The sequence below is a fragment of the Phyllostomus discolor genome, chromosome 2, assembly GCF_004126475.2.
Source record: "Phyllostomus discolor isolate MPI-MPIP mPhyDis1 chromosome 2, mPhyDis1.pri.v3, whole genome shotgun sequence".
Taxonomy (NCBI): domain Eukaryota; kingdom Metazoa; phylum Chordata; class Mammalia; order Chiroptera; family Phyllostomidae; genus Phyllostomus; species Phyllostomus discolor.
The window spans coordinates 153,589,238-153,607,238 of record NC_040904.2 but is presented as its reverse complement, the minus strand read 5'-3'; the positions used below and the strand labels follow the sequence as shown (position 1 = coordinate 153,607,238).

Below are 18,001 nucleotides of genomic sequence, written 5' to 3'. Positions count from 1 at the left end.
CACACCTTTGAATCCTAAAAGGCAAGAAGTCCTCATCCTCCTTGGTTGATTCTGCCTGGAGAAAACATCTCAAATCGAGGGCATTTATGATGTCATCTCTACTATGATTTAAAGGCACTAGGAAGAAACTTTTTCAGTGAACAAAAGCATTTTGCCATTTATTTTACTTTTAGTTTGTTCATCTTAAAAAGAAACTCCTGGAAATTTTATATCTTTATTACAGCAGCAATAAGACATTGCAGCATCACAGAAATTCTAAGAGGAAGAAAAAGGAATAGTAACTCTACCCCTTCCATGATATAGTGAATTTATTCTGACTTCTGTTCCTTGAGAGAACTGTGGCGATTTTATTTTATATTTTTCATTTGAAACATGAAAGCATGCCACTGTCTGCATCCAAGAGGCTCTGTTATATATCCGGATTTCAATGGTGTGTAGGTAGAGCAGATAAGACTTATAATATTGAGACATTAGGGCAAGTCCTGGAAGTAATCCATCAAAAAGCTGGGACTTTAAATCTACCTTTTACAATACAAAGAATAACTTAAATATTTTTTTCTAATACTCTAATTCTTGAAAATTTAGGCTGGGTAGAAAATTTCCCTCAGGTGCTTTACTTAAAAGTGGAAAGTTTCTGTCTACATATACAATTAAATCGATATAGGTAAATATAGACATAAGAATTAAGTATAGATACAGATAAATAAGATATTAGCATAGGTGATATCTGCAAATGATACCAAGAAAGTGAACAAACCTGCTCACAGAATTGAAGACAATATTTGCAAATCATACTCTAATGAGACTTGTATCCAGGACTTGTAAAGAATTCTTAACAACTCAATATGAAAAGACAAATTTTTTAATGGGCAAAAGATTTGAATAAATACTTCTTTAAAGAAGACATACAAATGGCCAATATGCACATGAAAAAATGTTCAACATGATTAGCCAGAGAAATTCCAATCAGAGCAACAATGAGATTCAACTTTATACCCAGTAGAATATTTAAAAGGCAGACAGTAACAAGTTTTAGAGAAACTGGAACCCTTATATATTGCTGGAAGGAATTTAAAATGGTTCAGCTGCTTTGGAAAACTGGCAATTCCTCAAAAACTAACATAGTTAGCTGTGGGACCCAGAAATTCCATATATATTGTAGATTTTACATATATATATATATACACACACATACATACATATGCACACACATATATACACATACATACATACAAGGGGGACCCCCAAAACAATTTATTTATAAAAAATTGTGTATTCTTACATGTTTGTACTTCAGTCATCTTCAAAGTAGTCTCCATTTGATGCAATATACCTACTAAGACATTTTTTCCACTTCTTAAAACAGTTTTTGAACTCATTGATTTTGGTGCCTTTTCGTGCTTCTGCCATTTTTTCTCCACTTCTTCCACACCAGCAAAACATTTCCCTTTAAGGACTTTTACATCTGGGGAAACAAAAAAAAGTAGCTCTGGGAGAGATGGAGTGAATAGGGATGGTGGGGCATGGGGTCATGCCATGTTTGGTCAAAAACTGCTGAACACTCAGCACAATGTGGGCAGGTGCACTCGTAAGTCACCCATCATGAAATGGGCAAATGTTTTGAGTCTTCAGAAAAAAACTCACTGAAGCCAAACACAGCCTCTCACAATAACACCAGCTGGTACACTGATACAGACGGGTTCCTAGAATAGTCACCTAGCTGGAGAAGCCTATACTTCAAGGGACCTGCCTCCAGAAGATAATTCCAGTGTTGGGGGGTCCTCCCCTCATATATATATATATTTAAGAGAAATGAAAACATACCTACATTAAAACTGACATATACATATGCTCATAGCATTATTCATGATAGCCAAAAGGTGGAAACAACCCAAGTGCTCATCAACTCATGGAGAGAGAAACAAAATGTAGTATATCCACACAATGAAATATTATTTAGCAATAAAAAGGAATGAACTACTGATACATACTGCAACGTGGACGATCCTAGAAAACACTGGGCTAAGTGAAAGACGCTAGGTCACAAAATACCATCTATTTCATGGTTCCATCTACACAGAGTGTCCAGAATAGGCAAATTTATAGAGAAAGAAAGTAGATTAGTGGTGAGTTAGGGATGAGAGGGCAGCTAGGGAGGTAAAAAAAAAAAAAAAAAAAGAGGGAACAGCTGCTTATGGGTATTGGGTATCTCTTAAAGGAGGTGAAAATATTCTAAAATTAAAGTGTGATGATGATTGTACAATCCTCTGAATATACTAAAAACCTTTTAATTATATACTGTATGCAGGTGAGTTTTATGGTATGTGAATTATATCTCAATAAAGCTCTTAAGAAAAGCAAAATATTAACAAATTAGGTCCATTCCTTCCTCAAGTTTTATGGTATTCAAACAAAAAAAGTGAATTAAATAAGTTTATTTTGATATAGCTGTTATGGATGCCAGACTTCAGCTGGGAATTGTTTTAATAGAGACAACCTGCATTTTATTTCCTTAACACATAGAGATCATGAGTAAATAAACCATCTGAACCTTGAAATTTTCATCTTATTTGCAGACGCATGTCTATATTTAAAATGTGTATACTTAATTTTTTTATTATTTATGTTTTCTCTTAAACTATAACAGTTCTTTTTTCTTTCTTTTTAGCCACAACAAGTTGTTCAGAAGAAGCCTGCTCAGGTAAGAGATGGTCATGATGACTATTTTCTTCCTAATTAATATGAAAAGTAAAGTGGAAAAAAACCAAATTAAACCTCTAATTAGTATTTTTCTAGTTTTGATTATATCAGCATTGAAGGATTCTTGACAATTTATTATATCCTTGGGAAAAAATCAGAAATGCACAGTCAGAGATTGTCGTCAAAAACGCCAAAAGATTAAGATCTTTGCTTAAGTGCACAAAGAAAATATTAAAGTTTAAAAAGTAAAAAGTTTATTCCAGTGCCTTGTGTAGGAAACATGTCTAATGTTATCACGTGTTTCACCAGTTCTGAAACCTCAGGCGCTGTCCTTCCCACCCAGCGATCCATATTTCATTGACTTGACGTGGGACTTATTAGCTGCAAAATATTTCATGATCCACGACTGGAAACAAATCCATTCACTGAATTATTTCATAACATTAGATGATTCCAAAGCACCCCCAGGGAAGTCTGGGAGACTGGGAAATTAAGTTACACTGGTTTTGCAGATTGATGCACTCTCAGGCCTCGCTGCAGCGACTAAGCCAGTCTCTGCCGTCTTCAGGTACCTCAGTATTAGGAATCAGCTTCCCTTCTCTTGTCCCATATGACTGGAATTCTTTTTCCTAACTGTCATCTATGCATAGAAACATAAGAATCATATTTATTAAGGAAGTATATCTTGAAGAAACCAATACTGAAGGATAAATTAATGTGATTGCCAAGTATGAGAGTTGTTATTAAAGTATAGAATGTCCTGCTTGCTCTCCCCTTCTGGGCTTAAGGAGAAGGTCAGGAGATCTAGGTGTGCTGTGCAGAACTGGCTGAAGTAAGTTATTAAGCAATGTCATGGATTACCAAGTTCTTCACAGATCTCTTTCATATAATTTAAAATATCTCTGGGCTCTTTTCCCTAGAGATCCCAGAAACTGGACCTCTTGGGGCAGCGTTACCTTGCCTGGGAAAGATCACCCACACAATTTTATGTGTTTACTGTTTTTTTTTTTAATGCTGCTTGGGAGAGAATCGAAACTTCTGAACATGTGTGAGCATACAGGAAATATGTATCCAAATAATAACACATGTGCTTTCAGTAGAATAAAAGCAGAGTTCATGTGGAAAAAAATCATTCTCATGCTACCCCCATACCCAAAAGCTGAGAGTGGTAGGAGGCACTAAAAATAAATACCCAGTGTTTCACTGTTTATATACAATACTAAACAAAATTAAATATAAACAAGAATTTAACATTATAAGTAGGATTACCCAAATATATTGAGCCTCTCACCCTTCAGTAAAAAAATCAAGAGAAAGTGAGTTTATAATTCTGTGCGTTTGAGTCAAAGATACTACAGACTTCACTGTCGCATCACAGGCTGTGAAGGGTAAGTTAGTAGTAACATCATGTGGTCTGTTAGCAACACTGATTCAGTCTCTGTTCTTGGTGTTGCAGAGAAGATGGGACAAACAAATACATAGTCCATCTGAGAAATGTGTAATCTAATTCAGAAGTTCTTAGCATTGGCTGCATATTAGAATAACCTAGTGATCACACATACACAGTAGTTACCCCTTATCCGCCGGGTACATAACAAGACCCCCAGTGGGCACCTGAAACTGCTATGGTGTCAAACCTTGTATATACTTGTACTGTGTTTCCTCTTATACCTGCACATCCATAATAAAATTTAATGCATCAGGCACACTAAGAGATTAATAATAATGAATTAAATAACAATATATTATAATAAAATTGTGTGTATGTGTTCTTGGTCGATCTCTGATAGCCATCTGATAGTGTAGGCAGCTGCTAAGTCAGTAAAGGGGCTGTAGGATGTTCTGGACAAAGGGATGATTCAGGTCTCGGGCAGGCAGAGCAGGACAGCTGAAGATTTCCTCATGCTGTTCAGAACAGTGCACTATTTTAAACTTATTGTTTACTTCTAAAATCTTCCATTTAACATATTTGGGCCAAAGTTGACTGAAACCTCAGAGAGCAAACCCACAGATGAGGGAAACTGTGTGTGTGTGTGTGTGACCATGTATATTTAAATGGCTGTTATAAATATCACTATGTATATGCCATATACATTTATATATCACCATATACATGGCATATATATCCCACATATATACCTACTTAGTGGTATGTGGCATGTGCTGGAGCTAGCCCATGTGAACCGATTGTGAGTATCTCTTCCATATTCTATATTCAGCAATGTCAAGTAGATAGCTTGAAATCGACTATATTGGGAATATTTATAGCATGGACATTGACCAAATACTACAAATCAGGACTTTTTTTTTTTCCTGGAGAGTAAGCATTTACCTACACACCAATGGCCCCACCCTTCCAGGATTCTGATTCTTTGGTCTGGAGCCTCCGGCATCAGTATTTTTTATGAACTCCGTGAGAGGTTCTAGTGGGCAGCTGGGGATGAAGATACTCAGTGAACACACGTGAGAAGAGGTTTGAAATACAGAATGTCAACATGTAGGAGATACATAGGGGATACAAAATGCCACAAGGGGGTCACTAAGGGGACGATTCCGGGAAGAGTTTTGATTTTGTTGTTGTTTAGCTGCAAAAGGGAAAATGGAGATAAATCAGAGGAAAAAAAGGAAAACCTTACAGATGAGATGGATGACATGTTCGAAAGTAGAGAGGCAGAAACAAATAAATCACAGGTGGAGACCGACTGCAGTTTGGGCAGTAATATACCACGAAATGATATAAGTGAAATCAAAAACTGCTTCCCAAGGCAATCAGGAATATCAAAGGAGCCCCAGATGGATTGGACTGGTCTTCACTGATCAGTCTGGCTGTCCCACAGACCCTGCTCCAGATTTGCCCTTGAAAAGAGTTCAGACTCAGAAACAGAAGAACGAGCATGAGCTCATTGGGCTTCTTAATCTATATTGCCTAAGGACACAGCGATGAATTATATAAACACAGGGACTACATGGAAGTTCATGGGGGATAATGTAAATTTTACACTACATTCAAAAGAATCTCTTCCTTTTTCATCTGTTTCTTTCAAAATACCCTCCCAGTTGGCTTTCCCCTGTGGCAATCTGGATTGCCTCAGGCTCATGTTCTTTCTTCATCAGCAGCCCTTTGAGGGGTTACATTTAGATCTTGTTTGGGGGCGGTGAAGATTTTAGCACAATTTAATATTATATATCTAAAGAAAAGTGCTCAGTGAAGTCTACACAGACCTGGGTTTTGCTTTACTAGCCCCATCACTGGGCAAATTAATGTCTCTGCACCCTATTTATCTACTGACGAAATGGGATAATACAACACATCTTCTCTTACTCTCAAGAACATTTTGAGAGATTCATAATTATATAAATTCCAGGAAGTGTTGTTATGTTCTGACTTATTTTTGGATGCTAGGTTTTTCATTTCCAAAAATTCTAATTAGTTTAAAATTACCATCCGTTTTACTGCAAGTGTTTTTATTGCTTGTCTTTAAAATAAGGATGTTTAACTAAGGGGGAAATTTTATAGTAATTGCTACATCCTATCATTAGGACTAAAGCAGTCAGAATCACTTTCCCTGTAGGTCACATGTATCTAGAATTACAATGGCTCTATTGTGAAGTCTCATAAATCCATCAAATTCTGAAACCTTCTCTGAACTTCAAGAATGCCACTTCTTTTTTTTTTTAAGATCTTATTTATTTATTTTTAGAGAGGGGAAGGGAGGGAGAAAGAAAAGGAGAGAGGCATCAACGTGTGGTTGGTTGCCTCTCGTGCGCTCCCTACTGGGGACCTGGCCTGCAACCCAGGCATGTGTCCTGACTGAGAATTGAATCTTCGACCCTTTGGTTCGCAGGCTGGCTGGCACTCAATCCACTGAGCCACACCAGCCAGGGCGAGAATACCATTTCTTGAAACTGGGATACAAAGTGACAGAATTCACTCTGAGAGACAAATTCGGGATTATGACAAATCTGAAAGTTTAGGTATGCATTTGTGTTTGTGTATATAAGTGCATGTGTCGAAGGAAGAGTAAAAGTTTAAGGGAGCCCCTGCTGGGGTGGGGGTGCTCAGAGAATCCACCAGGTGCCATCAGCTGCAAACCCCCAGTGTGTCTAATAATCCTAATGGGAAAGTTCTAGTCTCTTATAAATTTAAAGGGGAAATTTTTCAATACTTACATTAACTTTTTTAAAAATTTCAAAACCAGTGAAAACAAAGCCTTACCAGGGATCACTACTGTATTTTTACTTTAAGTGATAAAATAAGCAGTAAATTAAAGTTAGCTAATTTCCTAGTTTTTTCAACTGAACCAGTTGAATTCTCAGTCCCGTGGCTTACATTCTTAACTTCAGTAGGGAAATTGTGGTAGGTTTTGTTGTCGTCATCGTTGTTTTAATTCTAAAAACAACAGAAGAGTATCAGGTTATTATCACTGATTGGGGGAGCTTTGTCTCTTAAGTTTCTGTTTTGATAAGAATACATCTCACTCCGTCTCAGACTTATATAAAGGTTTTGCTGGTTTATCAGATATTTTATTGTTTCTTGACTTTAAGCTGAGATTGGAAGTGAGTCCTTCTATATAATTCAGACTTTTTTTTTCTCACCAGAGCCCCATCCAAAGAGTAAAAACAGGTTTTTAAAATCCCAACAGTTACCCGTCTTTCCACCCAATTCCCTCATTGTTGCACAGCCCTGGCAAGCCACCCCTGTAGCAATTAGGACAGGTATAAACCCAGTCCTTTTCAGACTTCCCAATGAGAGAATTGGCAAGTTTTCAGATTCTGCAAGACTGGAAACAAAGCTATCTGTTTCAAAATAGACTTTTTACCTGCGAGTAACATCTCCTGCAGGTGGTGTGTATCAGCGTGGAGAAATCTCAGTAAGCCTTGGTTATCAGGAATTTTTTTCTCCCCTTCAAAAAAAAAAGTTGAATGTTTTTACAGAGACTTCAAGGGCAGTTTTAAGGATGTTTATATTTCAGACAACCTAAACATTGTTTGGAGCAAAATGAGAGATTTCATTTTGGGACAAGCAAGTTGATGAATTGCAGTCAGCATCTTGTTCTCAAAGAAGGCATTTTTACTGGGGGCTTTTAGTCTAGACGTACAAAGGAAGACGGAGGAAGGAGAAAGAGAAGAGAGCATAGTCCCTCCAACACTCATCTCTTACATGGCACCTTGGCCAACGCAGTAAATAGTTCATAATAAATCAGACTAGCAAATAGTCAGTCTTCTGCTCACTCAGGGAGCCTAGTGATTTACACTGCCCAAGTCATAAAGAGAGCTGATTTATTTTCCTACTTATGCTCGTTCAAGCTGGTAAAACATTTTGTGGGCCAGTAAATGTTTGGCACCAACTGGTAAAACATGAAGAATTATATCAAAGTCCACCCTGAGTGGTACTATTATGTTGTGTAGGAAATACTTTTTGATTTCACCCCCTGACCTCTGACATTGCAAAGGTCAGGGGGAAGGAAGAGAGCAAAATAGAAACCAACGTTTAACCCTTACAGTAAAGTAGCTCAAGGATGTAACAGCACAGGGGTAGGTTAGAGGAAACATATCAAAATGATTATTAACTGTAAACATATGAAGTAATTAGCTTAGCTAACAGTTGTAATAGAGGAATATTGGCAAGATGAATCTAGCTGTTTCTGGGTGGGGAATGTCTTGTAGACATGACATAAACTTCTAACAGAAGTGAAAGAACATCACTCAATTTAGGCAATATGTAAAACTCCAGAAGGAAAATTTACTGTTTCTGGACTTGACAGATCTTGTATAGTTTTTAAAAGTATAATTGTTTTTAATGGTGTGATGAAGTCTGTAGGTTAGACTAAAATTAAAATAGCAGTGTCTGCCTGCCTCTTTCTTCTCTGCATTCTGGTGTAAGTTGGACATAAAACAATTATTTATTAAATATGTAAACTTTCTTATTAGCCAAACTTGCTGACCCAAATTAATATGAATAAGAGTAACTGGCTTTAAAACCTGGTCTTCCTAAGAAAATCCTTAATGTTTGAATACAAATATGTTGCTTTATCCAAGATACTTCCTTTACATTCAGAAAATGTTTGCTGAGTACTCAGATGCCCATTAAGTAATTATTTGTTGACTTAGTATTGTTATTGATATTTTCATAATCTTACTCAAAAGTCCTAGGATAATGACAAATGATTGGTATAGTAATGATTAAAATTCAGAAACGTCCTATTCCCTGGCAACAAATGCAAGTTGGGCAAAGTTTTATACACACAGAAAACACAGAGAAAAGGCTTCTCCGAGTCTGTTCATCAATAAGCACACCTCAGATATAACCATTAAGCAGCCTTCTCCATAACCATTTCTTACAACTACTTTGCACAAAAACAAGATTATTCCCTGACGACTTTAGACACGTTAAAATAAATTGCCTTCTTCTGAGTGCTTCCTTCATGCAAAAATCCTTTGGCTATATCTTTAGTTATTTTTTAGACATGAGGCTCCTTCAGTAAGAATTAGAACCAGCATGGAAAGTTGATTAAGTTCATGACCCTCAGAAATCATGGCTTACAGGACCCTGAAACTTGTAGTTGGTTGAGACATAAAATGATTACCCTATCTGGAAAATGTAAATCCTTTCTGGAGATATTTTTTATTTCATTCCAGGAGGAACTCGGTAGTATCGGAGGCATGCATGTTACCTCTGTTTGCTGTATTTTCCTTGATGGAATCAGACCAAGGGCAAAAGGAGACAAACGGAAGTGCATTTTTGAAACCTAAGATGTCTTATTTGGGTTTTGGGGTTTTTTTTTTTTGAGGCATTGTTTAATTGTTTGCTTTTTTCTTTCTCAAAAAATCTATCACTGAATCATAGGTAAAGAAATAGACACACATGAATAACTGTCATTAATAATTGCAGTTCCACACTATAGCCTTACAAGGCTTTTTACTTTTTTTTTCTTCGAAGTTCTCCATTTGGTTGTCATATTTTTTTCTCACGCCCTGCTTGGCAGATAGATGGGTATTATCCCTACCAGTCTGACACAGTGGGAATAAGACTACCCATTAATTTAATGGTTGGTGCTCTGGTCAGGAACATCTGGGGTCGACCATCTTTACTTCAAGCAACCCCAGTAAGACCCTTAACTGACTTTATTAAGGTGATGGTAACATACGCAAGATAGTCCTGATACGTGTATATTTTTACATACATAAAGCTGAAGTAAAGAAAAGACGGGGTTCAAATGCCATAAACATCCAACTTTTTATGTCTCCTTTCGAAAAACGTATTTGCCTTCTTGTATTTCCACCAGAACCCCTTGCACTTGCCAGAGTCCATGGTTTATATATGTTCCATTTAATATGTTTCTTAAAAACCCTGATATAAAGTTTTCCTAGTTGGAGGAAGTAATCACTTTCCATTAAGTTAAACAGTCCCAATCCATTTGAAGTTAAAATATCTGACAGAAAAATAGGAAAACTCAGCTCTGTGGTCTTGCGGGTCACTTAGCTGCAGACGGAACGGCGGTTGGATTTTGGTCCTTGCTGCCAACCAGGAGAGCCCATGATTTCTGTTTTGGATGGGACTGGCTCAAAATAGTCGTGAATGTGAAAAACTCTTAAATGTGTCACTCCAAGTCCTTAGGAAATTAAACACATTAAGATGACAAAAGGAGAATGTCATAAAACCATAACTACTCTTTCTGGATTACCAGATATTTTTAGGTTTCTTGGCAAGATAACTTGAATTATAAATGTATTTTTAGCCTGCAACATTTATGGTAAGAGTTGCAGAATTCTTGGCAATCAAGGGGAAAAAAGAAGGACATATTAAAGCCAACATGAACTCCTTACTGCACACAAACAAAGAGGAGCATTATGGTGATGCAACTCCTCAAGTTTGCAGGGAGAGCATTTCCATGTCTTAGTTCTTTTCAGAATTCACTGACCTCCCTTCCACTGCAAACCTGCTTGTTAGTCTACATTTGAAAATTAAACCCGGAGCTTCACCTCTTGCATTAAATATTAAACTTTCCTCCAGCACACACCCTTACTCATGTCTCTATGGTAAGATCTAGAATTCAACTCTTAGACATTTTAAAATTCCATTAAGCATCAGGCCATATGATTGGATAATGGACTGTCTTCCTCCTCCTTTGGAATCATTTAGTGGAAGTGTACCCAAAGATGTATGCCACATGCATTCTGCCGAACCAAACTGAACAATGCAGATAGGTACACACTATATTTCTCGGTCGCAGTGGGGTTTTTTCCAAGCAACCAAAGCCATGAAAGAGTTACACTTACTAAATTCCTTTATATTTCATTCATTTTTTTCAAAGTGAGTGCGATTTTCCAATAGTCATAATAAAAATATGGTTCTCCAACTCTGCCCACTTTCCCTTCCCTCTCATCAGTTTTCTGCCAAAAAAATTCACATGTTTTGCCCCAATCGGTGCAGCCTTGGTTGTCTCTGTAAAGTAAGTGTGTGAATGGCTGGGAGCTGTGCAGTGTTTAGAGGCCTTAGTAGCTGGTGCTCATAAAAATGTCACCGTGCACTTCCACTTCAAAAAGTCCTTTTATCCTACATTCCCGAAGCCCCATTCCAAGACTAAGTCTTCTTGACCAAACTGCTGCTGCTTGGCCTTCCCACCTGGATGACTAGCCCCTAATGAAATGTGTATAATTCTTGGCTATAGTATTTCAATCTCCTTATTACCTCAAAGCTGCTCTTTGGGGGCTACAGAAGCCCAAAGGGCCTTTGGCTGCATGTGCAAACATGAAGCAATTTAAATAAACATCTCAAGGTGCAAGCTGGTGTCTACAGTAACTGACAGTGTCTTCTAAGTGAATGGACAGGATTGAATCTGAAGGGTTCCTAGTAACTACTCTGCTATGGAAACATGATTCCTTGGGGGCACCAGAGCCAGCTCTTTATGCCCTACATCACCAGGACCACACTCTTGGCCCCACAGAAGAGCCTTCTGTGAAGTCTGGCCAGCCAGGACAGGGCAGCTGAGGCTGGCTTTCCAACTTCATTCCTAACAGGAAGGATTTTTCTTCTCATCTCATGCACACTTTTGTCACAGCAACCAAGTCCCTGGAAAGGCGAGGTTTTCAGGGGTGAGAAGTGCCGCGTGCCCTGCCAATGTCATCTGCTCGGCAGTCATGCTGTCCTTTGCAGGGTGGTCAGTCAGGGCTATGCAAAGAAGAGACCACTCTCCACTGACTAGACTTTTGAGAAAACCATTGTTTTGAGCATGTGAGAGCCTCATTGCCTCTGAAAGTTTAATAGAGCGTGAGCTCCCACCCTCTGAGATCCTAGTTGTGTACCGCTACTATAACTAACAACTACCAATAGAAGAATCCCAAGGTCAGTGGAAAGATACCTTAATAAAGCAACTATCAGTGTTGTGTTAAGAACTGCTAAGGACACAATATGAGGGCGCATCCTTTTTAACTGAGTTGTGTCTAAGGGGTTTGAATGAACTAAGCCACTTACATATCAGGAGCTTCAAGAGTGCAAATCAAGCCAAGTTTCTGGGAATGTTTCGGACAGTTGATCACATTCCATCCACTACGAGGTCTCTGAGTTCATGGCCTGAAAATTCTGTTTTCCTTCCGGACTCAGAACTACCGTATTTTTCAGACTATAAGACGCACTCCCACCCTACCCACACAAATTTAGGAGGAATAATGGTTGTTAATGCTGCTGTTGAGTTCTGTTTACATTTACAATGGTGAAATATTGTTATTTATGTTATTAAATTTTTTCCACATTTTTTGCTTCAATTTTTTTTCCTATTTTCCTCCTCTAAAACCTAGGTGTGTCTTATGATCAGAAAAATATAGTACTTTGGTTCCAGATAGTATAGAAAAATTGAGCAGTTAGAAATGGAATGATTACACCTAGATCCAGGTGGGTTTCCAGCTTGACTGAGTTCTATTAATTTATTAACCATGAGAAGGAATAAGATATACCTGTCAGCTCTTATGCTGTGACCTGTTTTACACCTCATGTCATCATGAGAAGTGAGTCATCTGGGGACAGATGAAGAGTGTATCTGCCAGACAGCTTAGTGACTTTCTGGAATTTAAATATTAAGTGAAAAGAGAAGGTCATAGGGCAGCTGAACCTTGGCTTGTCTCTCTTTCGTCTGCTCATGGCTTTGATCACACAACATCCTCCTTTGTGGCCAGGACTCCACAGAGAATTGCAGGGTCACGGCCCGTTGCCTATCAAGAGGTATAAACCTGCTGCTTAAATCTGTGAAGCCCGAAGTTCGGGGTTTAGGAGTAGAGGGGAGGTAGCTTCATACGTTCCACATTTCCCACATAACCCAAAGCAGACTAAACAAAACTGGTGTGAAATCTCATGACTTGATGCTGCTGTGGTTATATTTTTTAAGCTGTGATCCATTCATTTGTAGGTGTGTTTATTCCCAGGATTTACAGCTCTCTCAGTCTTTGGGGGCAGAATGTTTGAAGCCTTTTGCCAAGGGTCTGCAGTAAGCAGTGGCCTGTGATTAAAGCCCAGGATAGAGTTTGTGAGTGTGTGTAGTAGGTGTGTGTGTGTTCGTGTGAGTGCCTGGTCATGTGGGCTTTTTTCCCCCTCCCGTTTGCTGCTTTTACGCAAAAGCGTCACACATGGTAGCATTTAGGAGCTCCTTCACAGCTGAAGTGTTTCAAACACTAATGAATGGAAGTTTGGTCATATAATGCAGACAAGCTTTAAGGCATGCCTTACTGAATGGTGTACTGTAGTGACCTGGGAAAGGAAGAGAAGTATAAATTGTGTCAGTTAGCCACCCAGACAAAATGAAGCCGTGTGGAAAATCAAATCTATTAAAGTAGGAAGACTGTTATAAGCTGTTTTAAGCTGGCCATTCTTAAAGGGGCTCAGTTTGCTGCCGGGGTAAATGTTTACCTCTCCTCCCAGATCTTTTTCACATGCTGTCCTATGAGACAGTGTGCAGCATTCGATAAAAATCATCCTCTCAATAACGACGCTTTTATCAGAAATGTTTATTGTCTCCGCTTTACCACCCATGTCCTGAAAGGTACTGCACATGTCTAAAATAAGCAAAAGGAAGGAGAGCTGTGCAGCTCAATCCAGCGTGCAGAAACGCCAATAAATTCCAGAACCACAAGGAATCAGAAAAGGAAAAGAGAAGGAGGAATTAGATTTATACGAAAAGGAGGTCCTGCAAAAACATACATATTAGATTTTCTCTGCTTGTCCAGCCCAGCATTAAATTTGGTCGATGTGGATTTAGCATTGAGATTGAGCAGTGATGCCAAACTTTGGTCATTGTCTTAAAACACACTCTGATACATACAAGACCGAGGAAGCCAATTTAGAGAGGAAGCTAGTGGTCAGCTCTTGCAGCCTGCGGTTGGGCCCCCTTGTGCCCCCACGCTGCCACTGACGGTGGCAGTAGTTTCGTGGTCACACACAGGCTCTGGCACCATCTGGCTTCACCCATATCCTCACCGTACTCCCCCTGTTGCTTTGAGTATATGACTTGCTGTGCCTTGATTTTCTCACTGGTAAAATGCGAATAACAGCAGATGGTCCCTAAAAGCATCCAGTAATCACCATAAAAGTATCAGCTATTGTTACCAATATCTAGACAACATGTTTGTTTATGTCTTAAGTAAGGATCTCCTGAACTTTATTTTTTGGACTTGTATGACAGATTTTAAAACTGATGAGGGGCATGCTGCCTGGGGGGAAAAAAGCACCCATTTCTTTTTCTACTCTTAATTGGTGAGTAAGTGTGCATTGGCCTGATGTTCCCTGGACTGCAAACAATTGAATTTGCTGACCAGCCACCATGCTGTGGAGCCTTAAGTCAACAGTGGCTGATGACTGCTCTGGGAAAAAACAACACCTTGATTCCTCAGTTACAGTGTCAGAAGCCCTGGGAGCGAGGGGTTGCCCACCGTCCATGTCCTCTTTTGAAGCAAGTATGGTGTGCTATGGAAACAGGTCACTCTGAACTGTTAGTAAGAACAGCCCACACAGTGTGATGCTTGTGCCCTTTGTGTGTTCCAGGAGGAGACTGAAGAGACATCCTCACAAGAGTCTGCGGAAGAGGATTAGGGGGCACCAACGTTTGATTTCTACCTCAGCAGCAGTTCGATCTTTTGAAGGGAGAAGACACTGCAGTGACCACTTACTCTCTATTGCCATGGTCTTTCCACTTTCATCGGGGGCGGGTCGGGTGGGGTGGGGGAAGGGTGGGGGAAGGGGAGAAATCACATAACCTTAAAAAGGACTATATTAATCACCTTCTTTGTAATCCCTTCACAGTCCCAGGTTTAGTGAAAAACTGCTGTAAACACAGGGGACACAGTTTAACAATGCAACTTTTAATTACTGTTTTCTTTTTTCTTAACCTACTAATAGTTTGTTGATCTGATAAGCCAGAGTGGGTGGGTGAGAAAAACTCTGAATCAGGTTTAGTCAATCACTGCACTGCACACAAACCAGAAATGTGTCACACTCGTGACGTTGGGCATTCACGTAGGACAGGCGCGGTGTGTAACACTGTCGGCCTCCAGCGCCACCCAACCCACTCGCCATAGTCAAGCTTCTGTTTAGAACACCAAAGATAGGAATAGATACTATTTCTCTCTTTTTCGTATAATCTTGTAGACACTTACTTGATGATTTTTTAACTTTTATTTCTAAATGAGACGAAATGCTGATGTATCCTTTCATTCAGCCAACGGACCAGAAAAGGTTATGCTCGTTTTTTAAAAAGGGAAGTAAGCAAACAAGTATGAGCAACTCCTATATTTATGGACACCATACATATCAGTAGGAGGAATACATCTACTTGCCACACTCATTTTCAGGAAAAACAATCATCTGGTAGAATCTACTTCCTACAGAGCCAAATGACAGTTAGCAATAAATTGCACTTGTCAGCCTCAAAGCATTTAAGGAACCTGGACAAGTAAAATCATCTTCTTTGTAATTTAATGAAAAGGTACAAGAATAATGCATGATGAACTCACTTGATTTATGAGGTAGGAGGAGCGAAATCTAAATTTCTTTTGCTATAGTTATGCTACAATTTTTTTTAAAAAAGCAGTCTTTCTCTCTCTCTCTCTCTCCCCCTCCCCCTCTCTCCTCTCCTCTCTCCATTGTGTATCAGTTTCCGTGAAAGACCTAAATACCACTTACCTCAAATTAAGTTTATGTGTTACTTCAAGTAACACGTTTTGACATAGGATGGTTGACTGAGGTGCTTTGCTTTGGCTTCAGTTCACCATCTCTTCATTCAAACTGCACTTTTAGCCAGAGATGCAATATATCCCCACTACTCAATACTACCTCTGAATGTTACAATTAATTTACAGTCTAGTACTTTTTACATGCTGCTATACACAAGCAATGCAAGAGAAAAATTGAATGGGTAGGTGATGCTAATCGCGGTTCTTTTTGTACACTTAAACTACAGTTACAGAAGCGGTCTCCTTACTGTGTGTCAGCATGGCTATGTATTTTTCTACAGTTTTTTTTTTAATTAAAATTTTACAAATACTTGTTTCAGCTTCTCCGCTAGATTTCTACATTAAGTCGAATAGTTTTTTAACCAAGTCGCTCCTAGGTTCTTAAGGATCTTTTTCCTCAATCGCACTACACGTCACACGAAATTTGACTGTAATGTTTAAATATTACCCTCCAAGTTTGTACCTCAAATGAATTGTTTAAGGAAATGAACTGATTGACTTGCAGAGACCTACCTCCAGACTTCAAAAGGAATAAACTTGTTACTTGCAGCCTTCAATTTCGTCAAAGTTTGACATGGTTCAAACTGCAGCTACCCCTAGTCAAAACTATTTTTGTAAAAGACGTTTGCTAGAAAGGAACACATTTTTACATACTTTTGCAAATAAGTAAATAAAGCCAACCTTCAAAGAAACTTGAAGCTTTGCAGGTGAGGTGCAACAAGCTCAGCTTTTGCGATGCAATCAGAAATATGTGTTTTTAAGATTAGTTGAATATGAGAAAATGCTTGACAAAGATTTTCATGTATTTTACACAAATGTGATTTTTGTAATATGTCTCAACTAGATTTATTGTAAGCGCTTCTTACGTAGAGTTTTTATTCTTTTCTCTGCTAGTGAGTGTGCTGACTTTTTAACATGGTATTATCAACTGGGCCAGGAGGTAGTTTCTCACGAGGGCGTGTGTCAGTGTGGCTTCCCGTTCTGCCGCCAAACGGAACTCAAAACCATCTCTCTTCCAGCCACTTCAGGGAGGTAGCTTCAAAGACCGCACACCTCTCTCAGACTGGCAGATGGCTCACTGTTGTGAATCACCAAAGGAGCTGTGGAGAGAATTAAAACTCAACATCACTGTTAACTGTGCGTTAAATAAGCAAATAAACAGTGGCTCATAAAAATAAAAGTCCCGATCCACATCTTTGGTGGGGCCTTTTTGAAACCTCATTGGCCAGCTCATAAAACTGACGCGGTTACTCATGTTGGCCAAACTAGGAAACCGAGCAATTTCCATCTCTGATGAAGTTACTGTTTTATGTCTTCTACGTTGTACAATCAAAACACACTACTACCTCTTAAGCCCCAGTATACCTCATTTTTCATACTGAAAAAAAAAAAGCTTGTGGCCAATGGAACAGCAAGAACATCATAAAATTTTTATATATATAGTTTATTTTTGTGGGAGATAAATTTTATAGGACTGTTCTTTGCTGTTGTTGGTCTCAGCTAAGTAAGACTGGACATTTAACTTTTCTACCATTTCTGCATGTTTGCAGGAGAAAATTTTCAAGACGTTTAACTGCAGTTGACTTTCTCCCTATTCCTTTGAGTGTCTTCTAACTTTATTCTTTGTTCTTCATGTAGAGTTGCTGTCTATGATTGTACTTTGAATCGCTTGCTTGTTGAAAATATTTCTCAGTGGATTATCACTGTCTGTTCTGCACAATAAACATAACAGCCTCTGTGATCCCCATGTGTTTTGATTCCTACTCTTTTTCATAACTCCATTAAATAAAGTTTGGTCAAAACAGGTCAAGGAGCAAGACATTTAATTCACAAGTCATTGTGTCACCCCTTCTGCATATCGTGTGTTAGACTTGTACACGACGCTGATGCAAAGTTTTAAAGTGTCATACTTCTTAAATCAACTGCCCTAAATCACCTTGTGTGGTGTGACATTTAGTTCTACAGAGACAACCTTAGAAGAAATATAAAGGAAGAATAACCTGTAGTTTAAAGCTAGAGAATTTCTATTTGAGGCTGGCATCAACAAAGTTTGTAAGGGGAGTAACAGATGTACTGCTTATTT

General features: G+C 38.7%; 1 protein-coding gene across 2 annotated transcripts in view; it reads left to right on the top strand.

Moving 5' to 3' along the window:
* HMGA2 (high mobility group AT-hook 2) overlaps positions 1-17,724 on the top strand; it is a 131,282-nt gene extending 113,558 nt beyond the window's left edge. For both annotated transcript variants that reach the window (XM_028532228.1, XM_036018717.1), the window contains 2 exons: positions 2,669-2,701; positions 14,732-17,724. In XM_028532228.1, the coding sequence (XP_028388029.1) occupies positions 2,669-2,701; positions 14,732-14,779 (81 nt within the window). In that variant the 3' untranslated portion in view covers positions 14,780-17,724. The remainder of the gene's footprint in view (positions 1-2,668; positions 2,702-14,731) is intronic.
* The last annotated feature ends 277 nt before the right edge of the window (positions 17,725-18,001 follow it).